Source organism: Elephas maximus, chromosome 2 (assembly GCF_024166365.1).
Source record: "Elephas maximus indicus isolate mEleMax1 chromosome 2, mEleMax1 primary haplotype, whole genome shotgun sequence".
In the NCBI taxonomy this organism is placed as follows: Eukaryota; Metazoa; Chordata; class Mammalia; order Proboscidea; family Elephantidae; genus Elephas; species Elephas maximus.
The window spans coordinates 1,316,344-1,330,092 of record NC_064820.1 but is presented as its reverse complement, the minus strand read 5'-3'; the positions used below and the strand labels follow the sequence as shown (position 1 = coordinate 1,330,092).

General features: G+C 49.0%; 1 protein-coding gene and 1 long non-coding RNA gene across 2 annotated transcripts in view; one reads left to right on the top strand and one right to left on the bottom strand.

The window, feature by feature from the left end:
* The window catches only part of MARCHF6 (membrane associated ring-CH-type finger 6), an 84,704-nt gene that overhangs the window by 25,989 nt on the left and 44,966 nt on the right, over positions 1–13,749 (top strand). The window contains exons 4-7 of the mRNA XM_049860086.1: positions 6,480–6,623; positions 9,407–9,479; positions 12,304–12,472; positions 13,458–13,647. Of these exons, the coding sequence (XP_049716043.1) occupies positions 6,480–6,623; positions 9,407–9,479; positions 12,304–12,472; positions 13,458–13,647 (576 nt within the window). The remainder of the gene's footprint in view (positions 1–6,479; positions 6,624–9,406; positions 9,480–12,303; positions 12,473–13,457; positions 13,648–13,749) is intronic.
* Positions 522–5,021, bottom strand: LOC126062504 (uncharacterized). The gene is made up of 3 exons (XR_007514080.1): positions 4,987–5,021; positions 4,847–4,916; positions 522–587 (listed from the first exon to the last, which is right to left on the bottom strand). It is a non-coding gene; the product is annotated as an uncharacterized LOC126062504 (long non-coding RNA).

Genomic DNA, 13,749 nt, shown 5'->3' with positions numbered 1-13,749 from the left:
GTATATCGTAAACCTGTGTAAGGAATTCCTTGTTGAGAAAGAATTGTCTGTCCCTCCCAAACATTCTTTCTGAGGTACCGGGGGTAGAGATCTGTAATAAGCGATGGTGTTTACTGGAACCATTTTAAAACAGAATCTTTTTTTAAAAAGGCAGAGGCTTTCCGTCTCTGTGTGTTTTGAACCACATTTTGCAGAGAGCTCGGAAGATCTCAAACAACCATTAGGAATTTAACTTTGTGTTGAAATTGGCGGGTGGGGGGGCCAACAGAGGTCAGCGGGCTGTTTGCTTCCGGATCGATCCGCCCTGTGCCACCCGGCCGTGTTTCTCCAGTGCCTGTGGCCAAGGCTCTTTCTCGATGTCAGACCACCAGCTTCACCTTTACTCCTGTTTGCCTTACCCCATCTTGTGAGCAAGGCTCTTTGTCGATGTCAGACCACCAGCGTCACCTTTACTCCTGTTTGCCTTACCCCATCTTGTGAGCAAGGCTCTTTGTCGATGTCAGACCACCAGCGTCACCTTTACTCCTGTTTGCTTTACCCCATCTTGTGACCAAGGCTCTTTGTCGATGTCAGACCACCAGCTTCACCTTTATTCCTGTTTGCCTTGCCCCATCTTGTGGCCACGGCTCTTTGTCAATGTCAGAGCACCAGCATCACCTTTACTCCTGTTTGCTTTACCCCATCTTGTGACCAAGGCTCTTGGTCGATGTCAGACCACCAGCTTCACCTTTACTCCTGTTTTCCTTACCCGATCTTGTGCCAGGGCTCTTTGTCGATGTCAGACCACCAGCTTCACCGTCACTCCTGTTTGCCTTACCCCATCTTGTGAGCAAGGCTCTTTGGCGATGTCAGACCACCAGTGTCACCTTTACTCCTGTTTCTCTTACCCCATCTTGTGACCAAGGCTCTTGGTCGATGTCAGACCACCAGCTTCACCTTTACTCCTGTTTTCCTTACCCGATCTTGTGCCAGGGCTCTTTGGCGATGTCAGACCACCAGCGTCACCTTTACTCCTGTTTCTCTTACCCCATCTTGTGACCAAGGCTCTTGGTCGATGTCAGACCACCAGCTTCACCTTTACTCCTGTTTTCCTTACCCGATCTTGTGCCAGGGCTCTTTGGCGATGTCAGACCACCAGCGTCACCTTTACTCCTGTTTCTCTTACCCCATCTTGTGGCCAAGGCTCTTTGTCGATGTCAGACCACCAGCGTCACCTTTACTCCTGTTTCTCTTACCCCATCTTGTGGCCAAGGCTCTTTGTCCATGTCCGACCATCAGCTTCACCTTTACTCCTGTTTACCTTACCCCATCTTGTGGCCAAGGCTCTTTGTCCATCTCAAACCACCAGCTTCACCTTTACTCCTGTTTGCTTTACCCCATCTTGGGGCCAAGGCTCTTTGTCGATGTCAGACCACCAGCTTCACTGTGACTCCTGTTTACTTTACCCCATCCTGTGAGCAAGGCTCTTTGTCGATGTCAGACCACCAGCTTCACCTTTACTCCTGTTTGCCTACCCCATCTTGTGGCCAAGGCTCTTTGTCGATGTCAGACCACCAGCGTCACCTTTACTCCTGTTTACCTTACCCCATCTTGTGAGCAAGGCTCTTTGTCGATGCCAGACCACCAGCGTCACCTTTACTCCTGTTTGCCTTACCCATCTTGTGAGCAAGGCTATTTGTCCATGTCAGACCACCAGCTTCACCTTTACTCCTGTTTGCCTTACCCCATCTTGTGAGCAAGGCTCTTTGTCGATGTCCGACCACCAGCTTCACCTTTACTCCTGTTTCCCTTACCCCATCTTGTGAGCAAGGCTCTTTGTCGATGTCAGACCACCAGCGTCACCTTTACTTCTGTTTGCTTTACCCCATCTTGTGACCAAGGCTCTTTGTCGATGTCAGACCACCAGCTTCACCTTTATTCCTGTTTGCCTTGCCCCATCTTGTGGCCACGGCTCTTTGTCGATGTCAGAGCACCAGCATCACCTTTACTCCTGTTTGCTTTACCCCATCTTGTGACCAAGGCTCTTGGTCGATGTCAGACCACCAGCTTCACCTTTACTCCTGTTTTCCTTACCCGATCTTGTGCCAGGGCTCTTTGTCGATGTCAGACCACCAGCTTCACCGTCACTCCTGTTTGCCTTACCCCATCTTGTGAGCAAGGCTCTTTGGCGATGTCAGACCACCAGTGTCACCTTTACTCCTGTTTCTCTTACCCCATCTTGTGACCAAGGCTCTTGGTCGATGTCAGACCACCAGCTTCACCTTTACTCCTGTTTTCCTTACCCGATCTTGTGCCAGGGCTCTTTGGCGATGTCAGACCACCAGCGTCACCTTCACTCCTGTTTCTCTTACCCCATCTTGTGAGCAAGGCTCTTTGTCGATGTCAGACCACCAGCTTCACCTTTACTCCTGTTTCTCTTACCCCATCTTGTGGCCAAGGCTCTTTGTCGATGTCAGACCACCAGCGTCACCTTTACTCCTGTTTCTCTTACCCCATCTTGTGGCCAAGGCTCTTTGTCGATGTCCGACCATCAGCTTCACCTTTACTCCTGTTTGCCTTACCCATCTTGTGAGCAAGGCTATTTGTCGATGTCAGACCACCAGCTTCACCGTCACTCCTGTTTACCTTACAACATCTTGTGGCCAAGGCTTTTGGTCGATGTCAGACCACCAGCTTCACCGTCACTCCTGTTTGCCTTACCCCATCTTGTGGCCACGGCTCTTTGTTGATGTCAGACCACCAGCGTCACCTTTACTCCTGTTTGCTTTACCCCATCTGGTGACCAAGGCTCTTGGTCGATGTCAGACCACCAGTGTCACCTTTACTCCTGTTTGCGTTACCCCATCTTGTGAGCAAGGCTCTTTGGCGATGTCAGACCACCAGCGTCACCTTTACTCCTGTTTGCCTTACCCCATCTTGTGAGCAAGGCTCTTTGTCGATGTCAGACCACCAGCGTCCCCTTTACTCCTGTTGACCTTACCCCACCTTGTGGCCAAGGCTCTTTGTCAATGTCAGACCACCAGCGTCACCTTTACTCCTGTTGACCTTTCCCCATCATGTGGCCAAGGCTCTTTGTCCATCTCAGACCATCAGCTTCACCTTTACTCCTGTTTGCTTTACCCCATCTTGGGGCCAAGGCTCTTTGTCGATGTCAGACCACCAGCGTCACCTTTACTCCTGTTTGCCTACCCCATCTTGTGGCCAAGGCTCTTTGTCAATGTCTGACCACCAGCTTCACCTTCACTCCTGTTTGCCTGACCCCATGTTGTGACCAAGGCTCTTTGTCGATGTCCGACCACCAGCTTCACCTTACTCCTGTTTACCTTACCCCATCTTGTGACCAAGGCTCTTTGTCGATGTCAGACCACCAGCTTCACCTTTACTCCTGTTTCTCTTACCCCATCTTGTGACCAAGGCTCTTTGTCGATGTCAGACCACCAGCTTCACCGTCACTCCTGTTTGCCTTACCCCATCTTGTGGCCAAGGCTCTTTGTCGATGTCCGACCATCAGCTTCACCTTTACTCCTGTTTGCCTTACCCCATCTTGTGGCCAAGGCTCTTTGTCGATGTCCGACCACCAGCTTCACCTTTACTCCTGTTTACCTGACCCTATCTTGTGACCAAGGCTCTTTGTTGATGTCAGACCACCAGCTTCACCGTCACTCCTGTTTACCTTACCCCATCTTGTGGCCAAGGCTTTTTGTCGATGTCAGACCACCAGCTTCACCTTTACTCCTGTTTCCCTTACCCCATCTTGTGACCAAGGCTCTTGGTCGATGTCAGACCACCAGCGTCACCTTTACTCCTGTTTGCCTTACCCCATCTTGTGAGCAAGGCTCTTTGTCGATGTCAGACCACCAGCGTCCCCTTTACTCCTGTTGACCTTACCCCATCATGTGGCCAAAGCTCTTTGTCCATCTCAGACCACCAGCTTCACCTTTACTTCTGTTTGCTTTACCCTATCTTGGGGCCAAGGCTCTTTGTCGATGTCAGACCACCAGCGTCACCTTTACTCCTGTTTGCCTACCCCATCTTGTGGCCAAGGCTCTTTGTCGATGTCTGACCACCAGCTTCACCTTCACTCCTGTTTGCCTGACCCCATGTTGTGACCAAGGCTCTTTGTCGATGTCCGACCACCAGCTTCACCTTTACTCCTATTTACCTGACCCCATCTTGTGACCAAGGCTCTTTGTCGATGTCAGACCATCAGCTTCACCTTTACTCCTGTTTACCTTACCCCATCTTGTGACCAAGGCTCTTTGTCGATGTCAGACCACCAGCTTCACCTTTACTCCTGTTTGCCTTACCCCATCTTGTGGCCAAGGCTCTTTGTCGATGTCAGACCACCAGCTTCACCGTCACTCCTGTTTGCCTTACCCCATCTTGTGGCCAAGGCTCTTTGTCGATGTCCGACCACCAGCTTCACCTTTACTCCTGTTTACCTGACCCTATCTTGTGACCAAGGCTCTTTGTTGATGTCAGACCACCAGCTTCACCGTCACTCCTGTTTACCTTACCCCATCTTGTGGCCAAGGCTCTTTGTCGATGTCAGACCACCAGCTTCACCGTCACTCCTGTTTCTCTTACCCCATCTTGTGAGCAAGGCTCTTTGTCGATGTCAGACCACCAGCGTCACCTTTACTCCTGTTTGCCTTACCCCATCTTGTGGCCAAGGCTCTTTGTCGATGTCAGACCACCAGCTTCACCTTTACTCCTGTTTACCTTACCCCATCTTGTGGCCAAGGCTCTTTGTCGATGTCCGACCACCAGCTTCACCTTTACTCCTGTTTCCCTTACCCCATCTTGTGAGCAAAGCTCTTTGTCGATGTCAGACCACCAGCTTCACCTTTACTCCTGTTTGCTTTACCCCATCTTGTGACCAAGGCTCTTTGTCGATGTCCGACCACCAGCTTCACCTTTACTCCTGTTTCCCTTACCCCATCTTGTGAGCAAAGCTCTTTGTCGATGTCAGACCACCAGCTTCACCTTTACTCCTGTTTGCTTTACCCCATCTTGTGACCAAGGCTCTTTGTCGATGTCAGACCACCAGCTTCACCTTTACTCCTGTTTGCCTTACCCCATCTTGTGACCAAGGTTCCTTGTCAATGGCAGACCACCAGCTTCACCTTTACTCCTGTTTCCCTTACCCCATCTTGTGGCCAAGGCTCTTTGTCGATGTCAGACCACCAGCTTCACCTTTACTCCTGTTTGCCTTACCCCATCATGTGGCCAAGGCTCTTTGTCCATCTCAGACCACCAGCGTCACCTTTACTCCTGTTTGCCTACCCCATCTTGTGGCCAAGGCTCTTTGTCGATGTCCGACGACCAGCTTCACCTTTACTCCTGTTTCCCTTACCCCATCTTGTGGCCAAGGCTCTTTGTCGATGTCAGACCACCAGCTTCACCTTTACTCCTGTTTCCCTTACCCCATCTTGTGGCCAAGGCTCTTTGTCGATGTCAGACCACCAGCTTCACGTTTACTCCTGTTTGCCTACCCCATCTTGTGAGCAAAGCTCTTTGTCGATGTCAGACCACCAGCTTCACGTTTACTCCTGTTTGCCTTACCCCATCTTGTGACCAAGGTTCCTTGTCAATGGCAGACCACCAGTGTCACCTTTACTCCTGTTTACCTTACCCCATCTTGTGGCCAAGGTCTTCGTCGATGTCAGACCACCAGCGTCACCTTTACTCCTGTTGGCCTTACGCCATCTTGTGACCAAGGTTCTTTGTCGATGTCAGACCACCAGCTTCACCGTCACTCCTGTTTGCCTTACCCCATCTTGTGGCCAAGGCTCTTTGTCGATGTCAGACCACCAGCTTCACCTTTACTCCTGTTTCCCTTACCCCATCTTGTGGCCAAGGCTCTTTGTCGATGTTAGACCACCAGCGTCACCTTCACTCCTGTTTCCCTTACCCCATCTTGTGGCCAAGGCTCTTTGTCGATGTCAGACCACCAGCGTCACCTTTACTCCTATTTGCCTTACCCCATCTTGTGACCAAGGTTCTTTGTCAATGTAAGACCACCAGCTTTACCTTCACTCCTGTTTGCCTTACCCCATCTTATGTACTTTGGGAAACAGATAATGTTGTTTGACTGCTAGGCTACCTGTGTGTACACAGCTTTGCCTGAGGCTCATGGCCGGGAGTGAAGGACGGAGGATGGCATCTGGTGACCGTCCTGCCCAGGGGCTCATGGCCGGGAGTGAAGGACGGAGGATGGCATCTGGTGACCGTCCTGCCCAGAGGCTGTTTTTGTTGGCGTACACAAAAAAATTTCACAGATGGTTTTTCTCTTAAATGACTTCTTGTTAAGTGGGGCATTGTAGTAACTTTTTGGTTCACTTGCAGTTTTTGTAGAAAATAATTTTAAGTGCAGTATAGTTATTAAAAGTTAAGGTAGCCCCACAGGCCTGTTTTGTATTTTTGAGCAAAGCTGTTTTTAAAGCTACATGAAATTAAACATACTTTTCCTTTTACAGTTTATTCCCCAGATATGCCTTCACGGCTTCCAATCCAAGACATTTTTGCTGGACTGGTGACAAGTATTGGCACTGCAATACGGTACTGGTTTCACTACACACTCGTGGCCTTTGCCTGGTTGGGAGTCGTCCCTCTCACTGCCTGTGAGTGCCCGTGGCCTGTGGTTGGTGTCGTTTGAGTACTGTGTAGCTGTTGGGTATTATGAAGCAACGTTGTATCATGTCTCTGTTTGGACCCTGTTATTTCACATCTGAATGTCCTGACTTGAGAACAGCCCACTTAAACTGTTCACCTGCATGAAAAACTCGTCCTTCACAGGTCAGCTTCTGAATGAAAGTCGGAAAGAAAAAACAGAATACAGAGGCTAACAATGAAAATTCATGAAGGAGTTATAAAATCAAAATGAAACAGTTTGAAAGAACTCACATTTTATTCCTTATTCTAGAGCTCTCTAGGGCTGCAAGTGATGGACTCGGCTCCAAACTTTTTTCCTTTTAAAGACACTGAGATACCTGATGGTAGTTAATGATTAGGATGGCCATCTTTCACATACAGGGGGACTCAGGGAGCTTGGCTTCTAGTACATTAACCCTTAGTTGGGAGCCCTACTCGGGAGCCCTGGTGGTGCCGTGGTTAAGAGCTTGGCTATTAACCAAAAGGTTGGCAGTTCAAATCCACCAGCTGCTCCTTGGAAACTCTACGGGGACAGTTCTGCTGAGTCCTATAGGGTCACTATAGCGTCGCTATGAGTCAAATCCACTCGACAGTAACTGGTTTGGGTTTTTTTTGTTGTTGTTGTTAAGCCTTAGTTGAACCCTCTTGAGTTCGTTGTAGATCTTGAAGACTGGAGAGGGGTAGGCAGTGTGCGGGGCCAGGGATGATTCCATGGAGTTAAACCAAAAAAGACTTTTGATAAGTGCAGTTGATATCCTCATGTCTCCTTAAATGAAAATCAAGTAAGTTTAATCATCCATGAAAGTGGAAATCTTGTGCAGGACATCAAATCACAGTATGGATACATACTGCTGAAAACGTGAGCCAAGGAGCTTCCCCCCAGGTGTAATGCAAGCAGACAGGGAGTCGCAGGTATGAGGGGAAAGGCGAGAGGTGGAAGCCAGGCCCAGCAGTGTCAGCAGTTGTCTCATCAGAGGTTCCAGGAGGTAGGGAGATGAGGGAAACGGGGAGATGGTGGGAGAGCCAGCTGAGGGGAAGGAGAAAGGCTCACCACCAACACTGCCCAGAGGCCCCCATGACCGCCCCCACCTCTGACACCAGCTGCCAGTTCAGGGGTTCCCCACCCCAGCCTCCAATTCAGTGACTCACTGGAAGGATGCAGAGTTTGCTGACAGCTGCTGCGTGCACGGCCATGGTTTACCATAGGGAGAGACATGTGGGCTGAGTTGGGGGAGTCAGCACGCAGAGCTGCTCTTGTCCCCCTGTGTTGATGAGCCTTGGTGCCCAGAGTTTTTACTGCAGCTCCATTACGCAGGCACGACTGAGGGATTGGTTTCCCACGTAGGTAAACCCTGCCTCCAGATCAACTGATACCCCGTGACCCAAACCCCCACCCTAAACCGCAGGGTTGGCCTTTCTGACTGGCCACCCCCACCCTAAGACTGTTGCGTGTGGTGTGCCCCACCCTAAACAGGGACACTCCTATTAGGTGCGATATAGATGGCCTTCCAAACCTGAGGGCAAAGCCACAGCTGTCTCTGGGCACGTTCTGCCAGTTTTCAGACCTGGGCAAGGGGTGGTGTTCGGGGCACATAGGTGCTTCCTAGATTATCCCACAAAACGGAAAATAATATTGGCATCGGCAACACTCAGTGCTAGGAGACAGTGGAAGCTTCAAAATTTGACAGAGTTTTTGATCCTAAAATCCCAGACCCACCAACTAGCATCTCAGATACAATGAGAAAATGGAGACCTTTCTGTAGATGCAAGGGTTTGGAAAGTTTACCATCTCAAGTTTTTTCTGAAAAAACCGTGATGATACTTCTCTAAAATGGCGAGGATTGAAAAAATGGCCGAGGCAGCCGTGAGTGCCCTTGTTTTCAGTGGCTCCGTGATGTAGCAGCCTCTGTGAAAGGGGCCCCAGATTAGCGAGCCTGTTCACAGCCTCTTAGCAGACCTTTGGTTTGTTGCCGCTTTTACTTTGTTACAAACGTTCTTGCTTTAATATTTTATACACAGACACAAGTAATTTCTGTTACAGAAAATCTTTTCCTACCTTCCTGTTTTGAGATGGCTTTTGAAAACAGCCCGTTGAAGTTATTGAAAATCCCTGACAGGAGGCTACAGGATGTTTATGCTAATACTCAGTGCTGGTTTGAAAGAAAATCTCAGCTGCTGATGTTGGGCCCCTTTCCCGAGTCTGGAGTTCTGCCCTGCCTTTGCTGACTAAGAGAATAAGGGATGGGTGTGCGTTCACCCATGCTCCGTCTTTCCCCTCGTGATTAGTATTTAAGATTTTGCCTTGAATCGGTGCTTTGTAAACATTGATTGTAAGGTTGCTGTTGGGGCACGTAGTCTACTGAGAAACCCTGATTTGAAAGATGTGCAATACCCCAAACTCAAACTTTTAAGGAAATTTAATGTATTTTAGAATTCTAGGTTATAAAAGTTCTACATAGTATTGTCGTTTTGCAGATTTTTACTTTAAATCATTTTTTCTTAAACATCTAAACTCATTTGATTAAAAAGAAGCAAATAATCTAGATAGAATATAGACTTTGAAAGTTGTTGAATAATATTTATTCTTCACTATCACTGTTATTATTTATGCTTCATTGTGGTTTTTAAGATTTAGTGCTTTGAGAATCAGACTTGCAAAGACCAAATGCTTACCCCTGTGGCCCCCGCTGCCTTCCACGTCCCCGAGGGCCCTGGTGAGCGTGGTGACCGTCTACCCTGCTCTCTCTTGCAGGCCGCATCTACAAGTGCTTGTTTACTGGCTCCGTAAGCTCCCTGCTGACCCTGCCACTGGACATGCTGTCCACGTGAGTACTGCCCCGGGGGGAGGCTGGGCTGGGGACGGCGCCTTGCCTTCTCTGCTTTCTTGGGTTTGTTCTCAGAGGACAGGCAGTAGGCGGCATCTCTTACCCTGCCAGTCCTGGCTGCACCACAGGTAGCCAATGCATGTACATTGCATACATAGCCTTGCAAACCCACCTGGTTTAAAGGACCTCTAGGATGGCAGGACGACTGCCAAGCAGGCTGTTGTGTAGGGTGAGGTGTACAGTGTCGCATTCATATGCTGAGAGGTCACTGCATGGGTTCAGTTGTATCTTCAACAGCATGTACATTTCAACAGACTTTTATTTCTTAAATGTTTTAAAGTGTTTCTCATGATTTTTTAAAAAACTTCTTTGTTGTCATTGTTTTACTTAATTTGACTTGAGCCTTGTGATTTCATTTTCTTGGGGTAGACATAGCATACGTTGTTTCATTCTTTATTGATGTCAAAACTTGAAATGCCGTAAATGGTTAACCAGATCGTTAGAATATCAGGCCTGCACAAGGTTGCGCCACATTTGCTCAGTCTTCTCTGTGCCTCGCTGACCTTGGGCTCTGACCCCTGTGTCAGTCAGTAAAGGCAAAAAAAAAGCATCGGACTCGGACTGTTCTGTCGAACGGAGACACTCCAGCCACATGGCACAAGGAGAGATGCAGAGGGTGTTCCATTTCGATGGAGATGAAATGAGGGAGGAGGTCTCCCGTGTTGACAGCAGGGTTCTAGTCGTGACGGGGAATGCGTAGACACATTCTAAGTGTCTGCATCTGGGGTTCCTAACGGCTGGTTCTGCCTTCTTTTGGATAGACCCAACAAATTTTTTAATTTATATCTGTTTCCTTGGCAGTTTAGAGGGTACATAAGAGATTTTGAATTTGAGCCTTATTTGCATTGGAACTGTGTTTTTTTTTTTTTCATTGTTGATGAACAGCTTTGATAAAGCAGCATTTGGAAGTAGGCAAGGATCTTGAGAATAGAGCGTTGGCAGCTGGGCCGTAACAAAGAGGAGATGGTAACCTGACACGTTCAAAGGGTTTAAAATAGTGGAAGGAAGGAGCCCTTGTGTAAAAACAGACCCTGTGCCCAGTAGTGCGAAGCAGTGCGTGGGAGACACAGAGGCCCCAGTCCTGTTTCTGACGTCAGTGTTTACCTCAGCGTCTAGAACACCATCTGTACACAGAAGCAGGAGAAGTCAGACTTAAACAGCCCAGCTGTCATTCATTACGTCATTCTCTGTGTGTGACGCAGCTAACCTCACCTGGCGTTCACATAGATTGTGGAACAGACGTGCATATTAGAAGCAGGGAGGGAGATCAGAAAAAGCAAGGTGACTGCTAAGAGTGATGGAAGTTACATTTTAAAGTCTATAAACTAGAAAAACCATTCAAACCATTAAAAACAGGCAGTCTTGTACTTTTCAGTTCAATTTTATACTTTTGTATGTCACTGTAGCTTTTGGGAGCCCAGTGTAACGGCTAGCCAGTACCTCAGTTATCTGGGAAAGAGGACTTGAGTTCCCATCCATGGTATTTAATAAACTACTTCATGGTATTTAGTGCCATTGTAACGGTTTCTGGCGGCATGACTGTGGCTGGATGGCTGAGGACAGCCTTGGCCAGGCGCCATAGTTTCCCCTTTCCCTCTGCCCGTGGCCTCTCATCTCCCAGGGGGAGTAGTGGTCTCTGGGCAACATCCCAAAAGGTCAGGAGTGGAGGCTTGCGGGGTCTAGAGATGAGGCTCTGGAACTCACTGGCCCGGTGTTGGTCCATGGAGTTCCCAGGCCAGCCCAGATTCCAGGTGAGGGGAAGGGCTGTAGGTAGGCGACCATTTGAAGTGCGCTGCAGACAGTGGATATTCTCATTGCTGGCAGCGAGGAAGAGTAGAGGGAAGAGGTCTTTCAGTCTCAGCACATCTCAGTTTTAATGGTCTGGAGGGCTCTTCAGAAAGGGCTGGTTAGGACTTCTTTGGATGAGGATATGGTCCAGACAATGTCTTCCTAGGGGTCACGTCAGTTCTGTTAGGGTTGGAACCACTAGGCTATGGTCTCCCAAAGGATGCTTCCTCTGGTTTTCCACGGAAGAAAAGAAGTCATTCCATTAAAATAGTGCGTTTTCCAAAGGCCGGCAAGATTCTTGAGTTACCCTGAAGTCACAGGGTAGACATGGACTAGACAGGAAGAGAATGAAGGTCCACAGAATATCTCCACGACGAGAGCAGTTCACCGAGCGAGGGCAGCCACACTGGGTGTCGATGTGGGCTAGCTGACAGAACTTGGTGTTGCTTTCTGGTGAGGTTTTCCTTAGTGGCAGTGTAGGCTCCTATCATGCATGGCACCTCCACGGTCCCCATTCTGTGTTGTCACATGCCTGTCTCTGGGGGGCTCCACCCCTTCCTGTCCACTGATTCTCACTGGCTTGCTTACCTGTGTGGGCCCAGGTGTCTCTACCTGAGTTGCCAGCACCTTGTATAAAGTCAGGACAAGAGGCTGTGGGCTGGACAGAGCTGTCACCCTTGGTGCCGGGCATGGGTTTGGTGCTGGCTTTGTCGGGCGCTGGCTGCCCACCTGTCTGCTCAGGATGGAGGCTGTGGATGGCTCTTTCCACGTCGTTCCAGTGCCACTCTGCCTGCTTTGATGTGTACATCTGGTCAGCTTTCCAGATGAAATTTCACCATCGTTAGGAATAATTCTTTCTGAGGATTCTGATTTACTATTTGGCTGTTCTTTCTGAGGTTTTAGTGTACAAGAAAATGTTATTAGCTTTGTTTCCTCAGGTGTCCTTGGGAGTAATGACGCACATCTTTTTTGACAGGGAAAACCTGCTGGCAGACTGCTTGCAGGGCTGCTTCGTGGTGACCTGCACGCTCTGTGCCTTCATCAGCCTGGTGTGGCTGCGGGAGCAGATCATCCACGGTGGTGCCCCCATGTGGCTGGAGCATGGCATCCCGCCCTTCAACCTCGTGGAGCACCACCACCTCGAGGTGACCGCTCGTCTCCCCGTTGTACTGTCTAAGACCCGACCCTGGCTTCCACCATCCCTCCCACATGAGCATTGTTTTGCCCCTTTGGAAAGCAGGACAGTGGAAAGGTTTAGGAGAAGATGAGAGGAAATGTGAAAAATCAAAAACACTCTTGTGGCTTTGCCTCTGGATTTTCTGGGGAGGCTGAGCCCTTTGCGTTTCAGTTTCTTCATGTGTAAAGCCCCTCTGTCCCTGCTCCGAGCAGGGCCACTGGGCCACTGTTGATGCTGTCTTGTGCAGTCTAATTTTCTCAGTGGGTAACTTGATTTCATCAAATACTGCCAAACTGTGCTCTCCACAGACCCAGGAGCGCACCTTCCCACTGTTCTTCATTCTCTTGGAAAAGACACACGTTCAGCATGGCCCTGCAGAAACAGCATCGCTCTCACCCACCGAGCTCCCACAGTTGCGCCCCATGTCCTGAAGCGTTTGGTGTGCATCTTCCGTGAGGAAGCTCGTTAAGCCACGGGTCGCACGTGTTTTAAGTAGCTATGCCCCTGCCTCTGCCTGGCTCAGGGAGAGCCGTAGGAGGTGCCCTTGCCAATGACTCGGTCCCTGTGTGCAGTCTCTCCTGCTGAGCAGACTGGACAGCTTTTCCTCAGGCATCTAGCTGATAACAGCAAATTAAGTTGTATTTGGGTATATATTTATAAAGGACTGTAAAAGGATGTATTCAAAATAGCTTTGTAAACCCATTTTCTGTAATGCTTTGTGAAATATTAACCCTTAGATATAACAAATGAGTACATACACTCTGAAGTTAGTTTGTTCTTATATACCAACCTGATCTAAAGTTGAATACATTCAGAAAAGATGACATTGCGAGATGCTTTTTTAGAAGTTGAGTAGGGTTTTTGTTTGCTAGTTTGTTTTTTTAAGAGAGAGAATGAGGTTTGGCAAAACTGAGACAAGTTCCCTAAACTCGTAGGTTTTTTTGTCATTCCAGGCACCACCTGACGACGATCCTGATGCTGATATGCCTGGCGGTGTTCTGCCTGGTAACCCAGCCGGTGGGAATGCAGTGGTCGGGGAGAACCCCGATGCTCAGGACGACCAGATGGAGGAGGAGGAGGACAATGAGGAGGAAGACGATGTGGGCATGGAGGACGGAGCTGATGGCAACAACGGGGCCCCTGGTGAGGCTGCTGTGTGTCTGCGCCACTCCTTGTGCTGAAATCTTAGTGGTTTTCAAGTACCCTCTTGAACGTGTATTTACTTTATTTTAGAAAATCTATGAA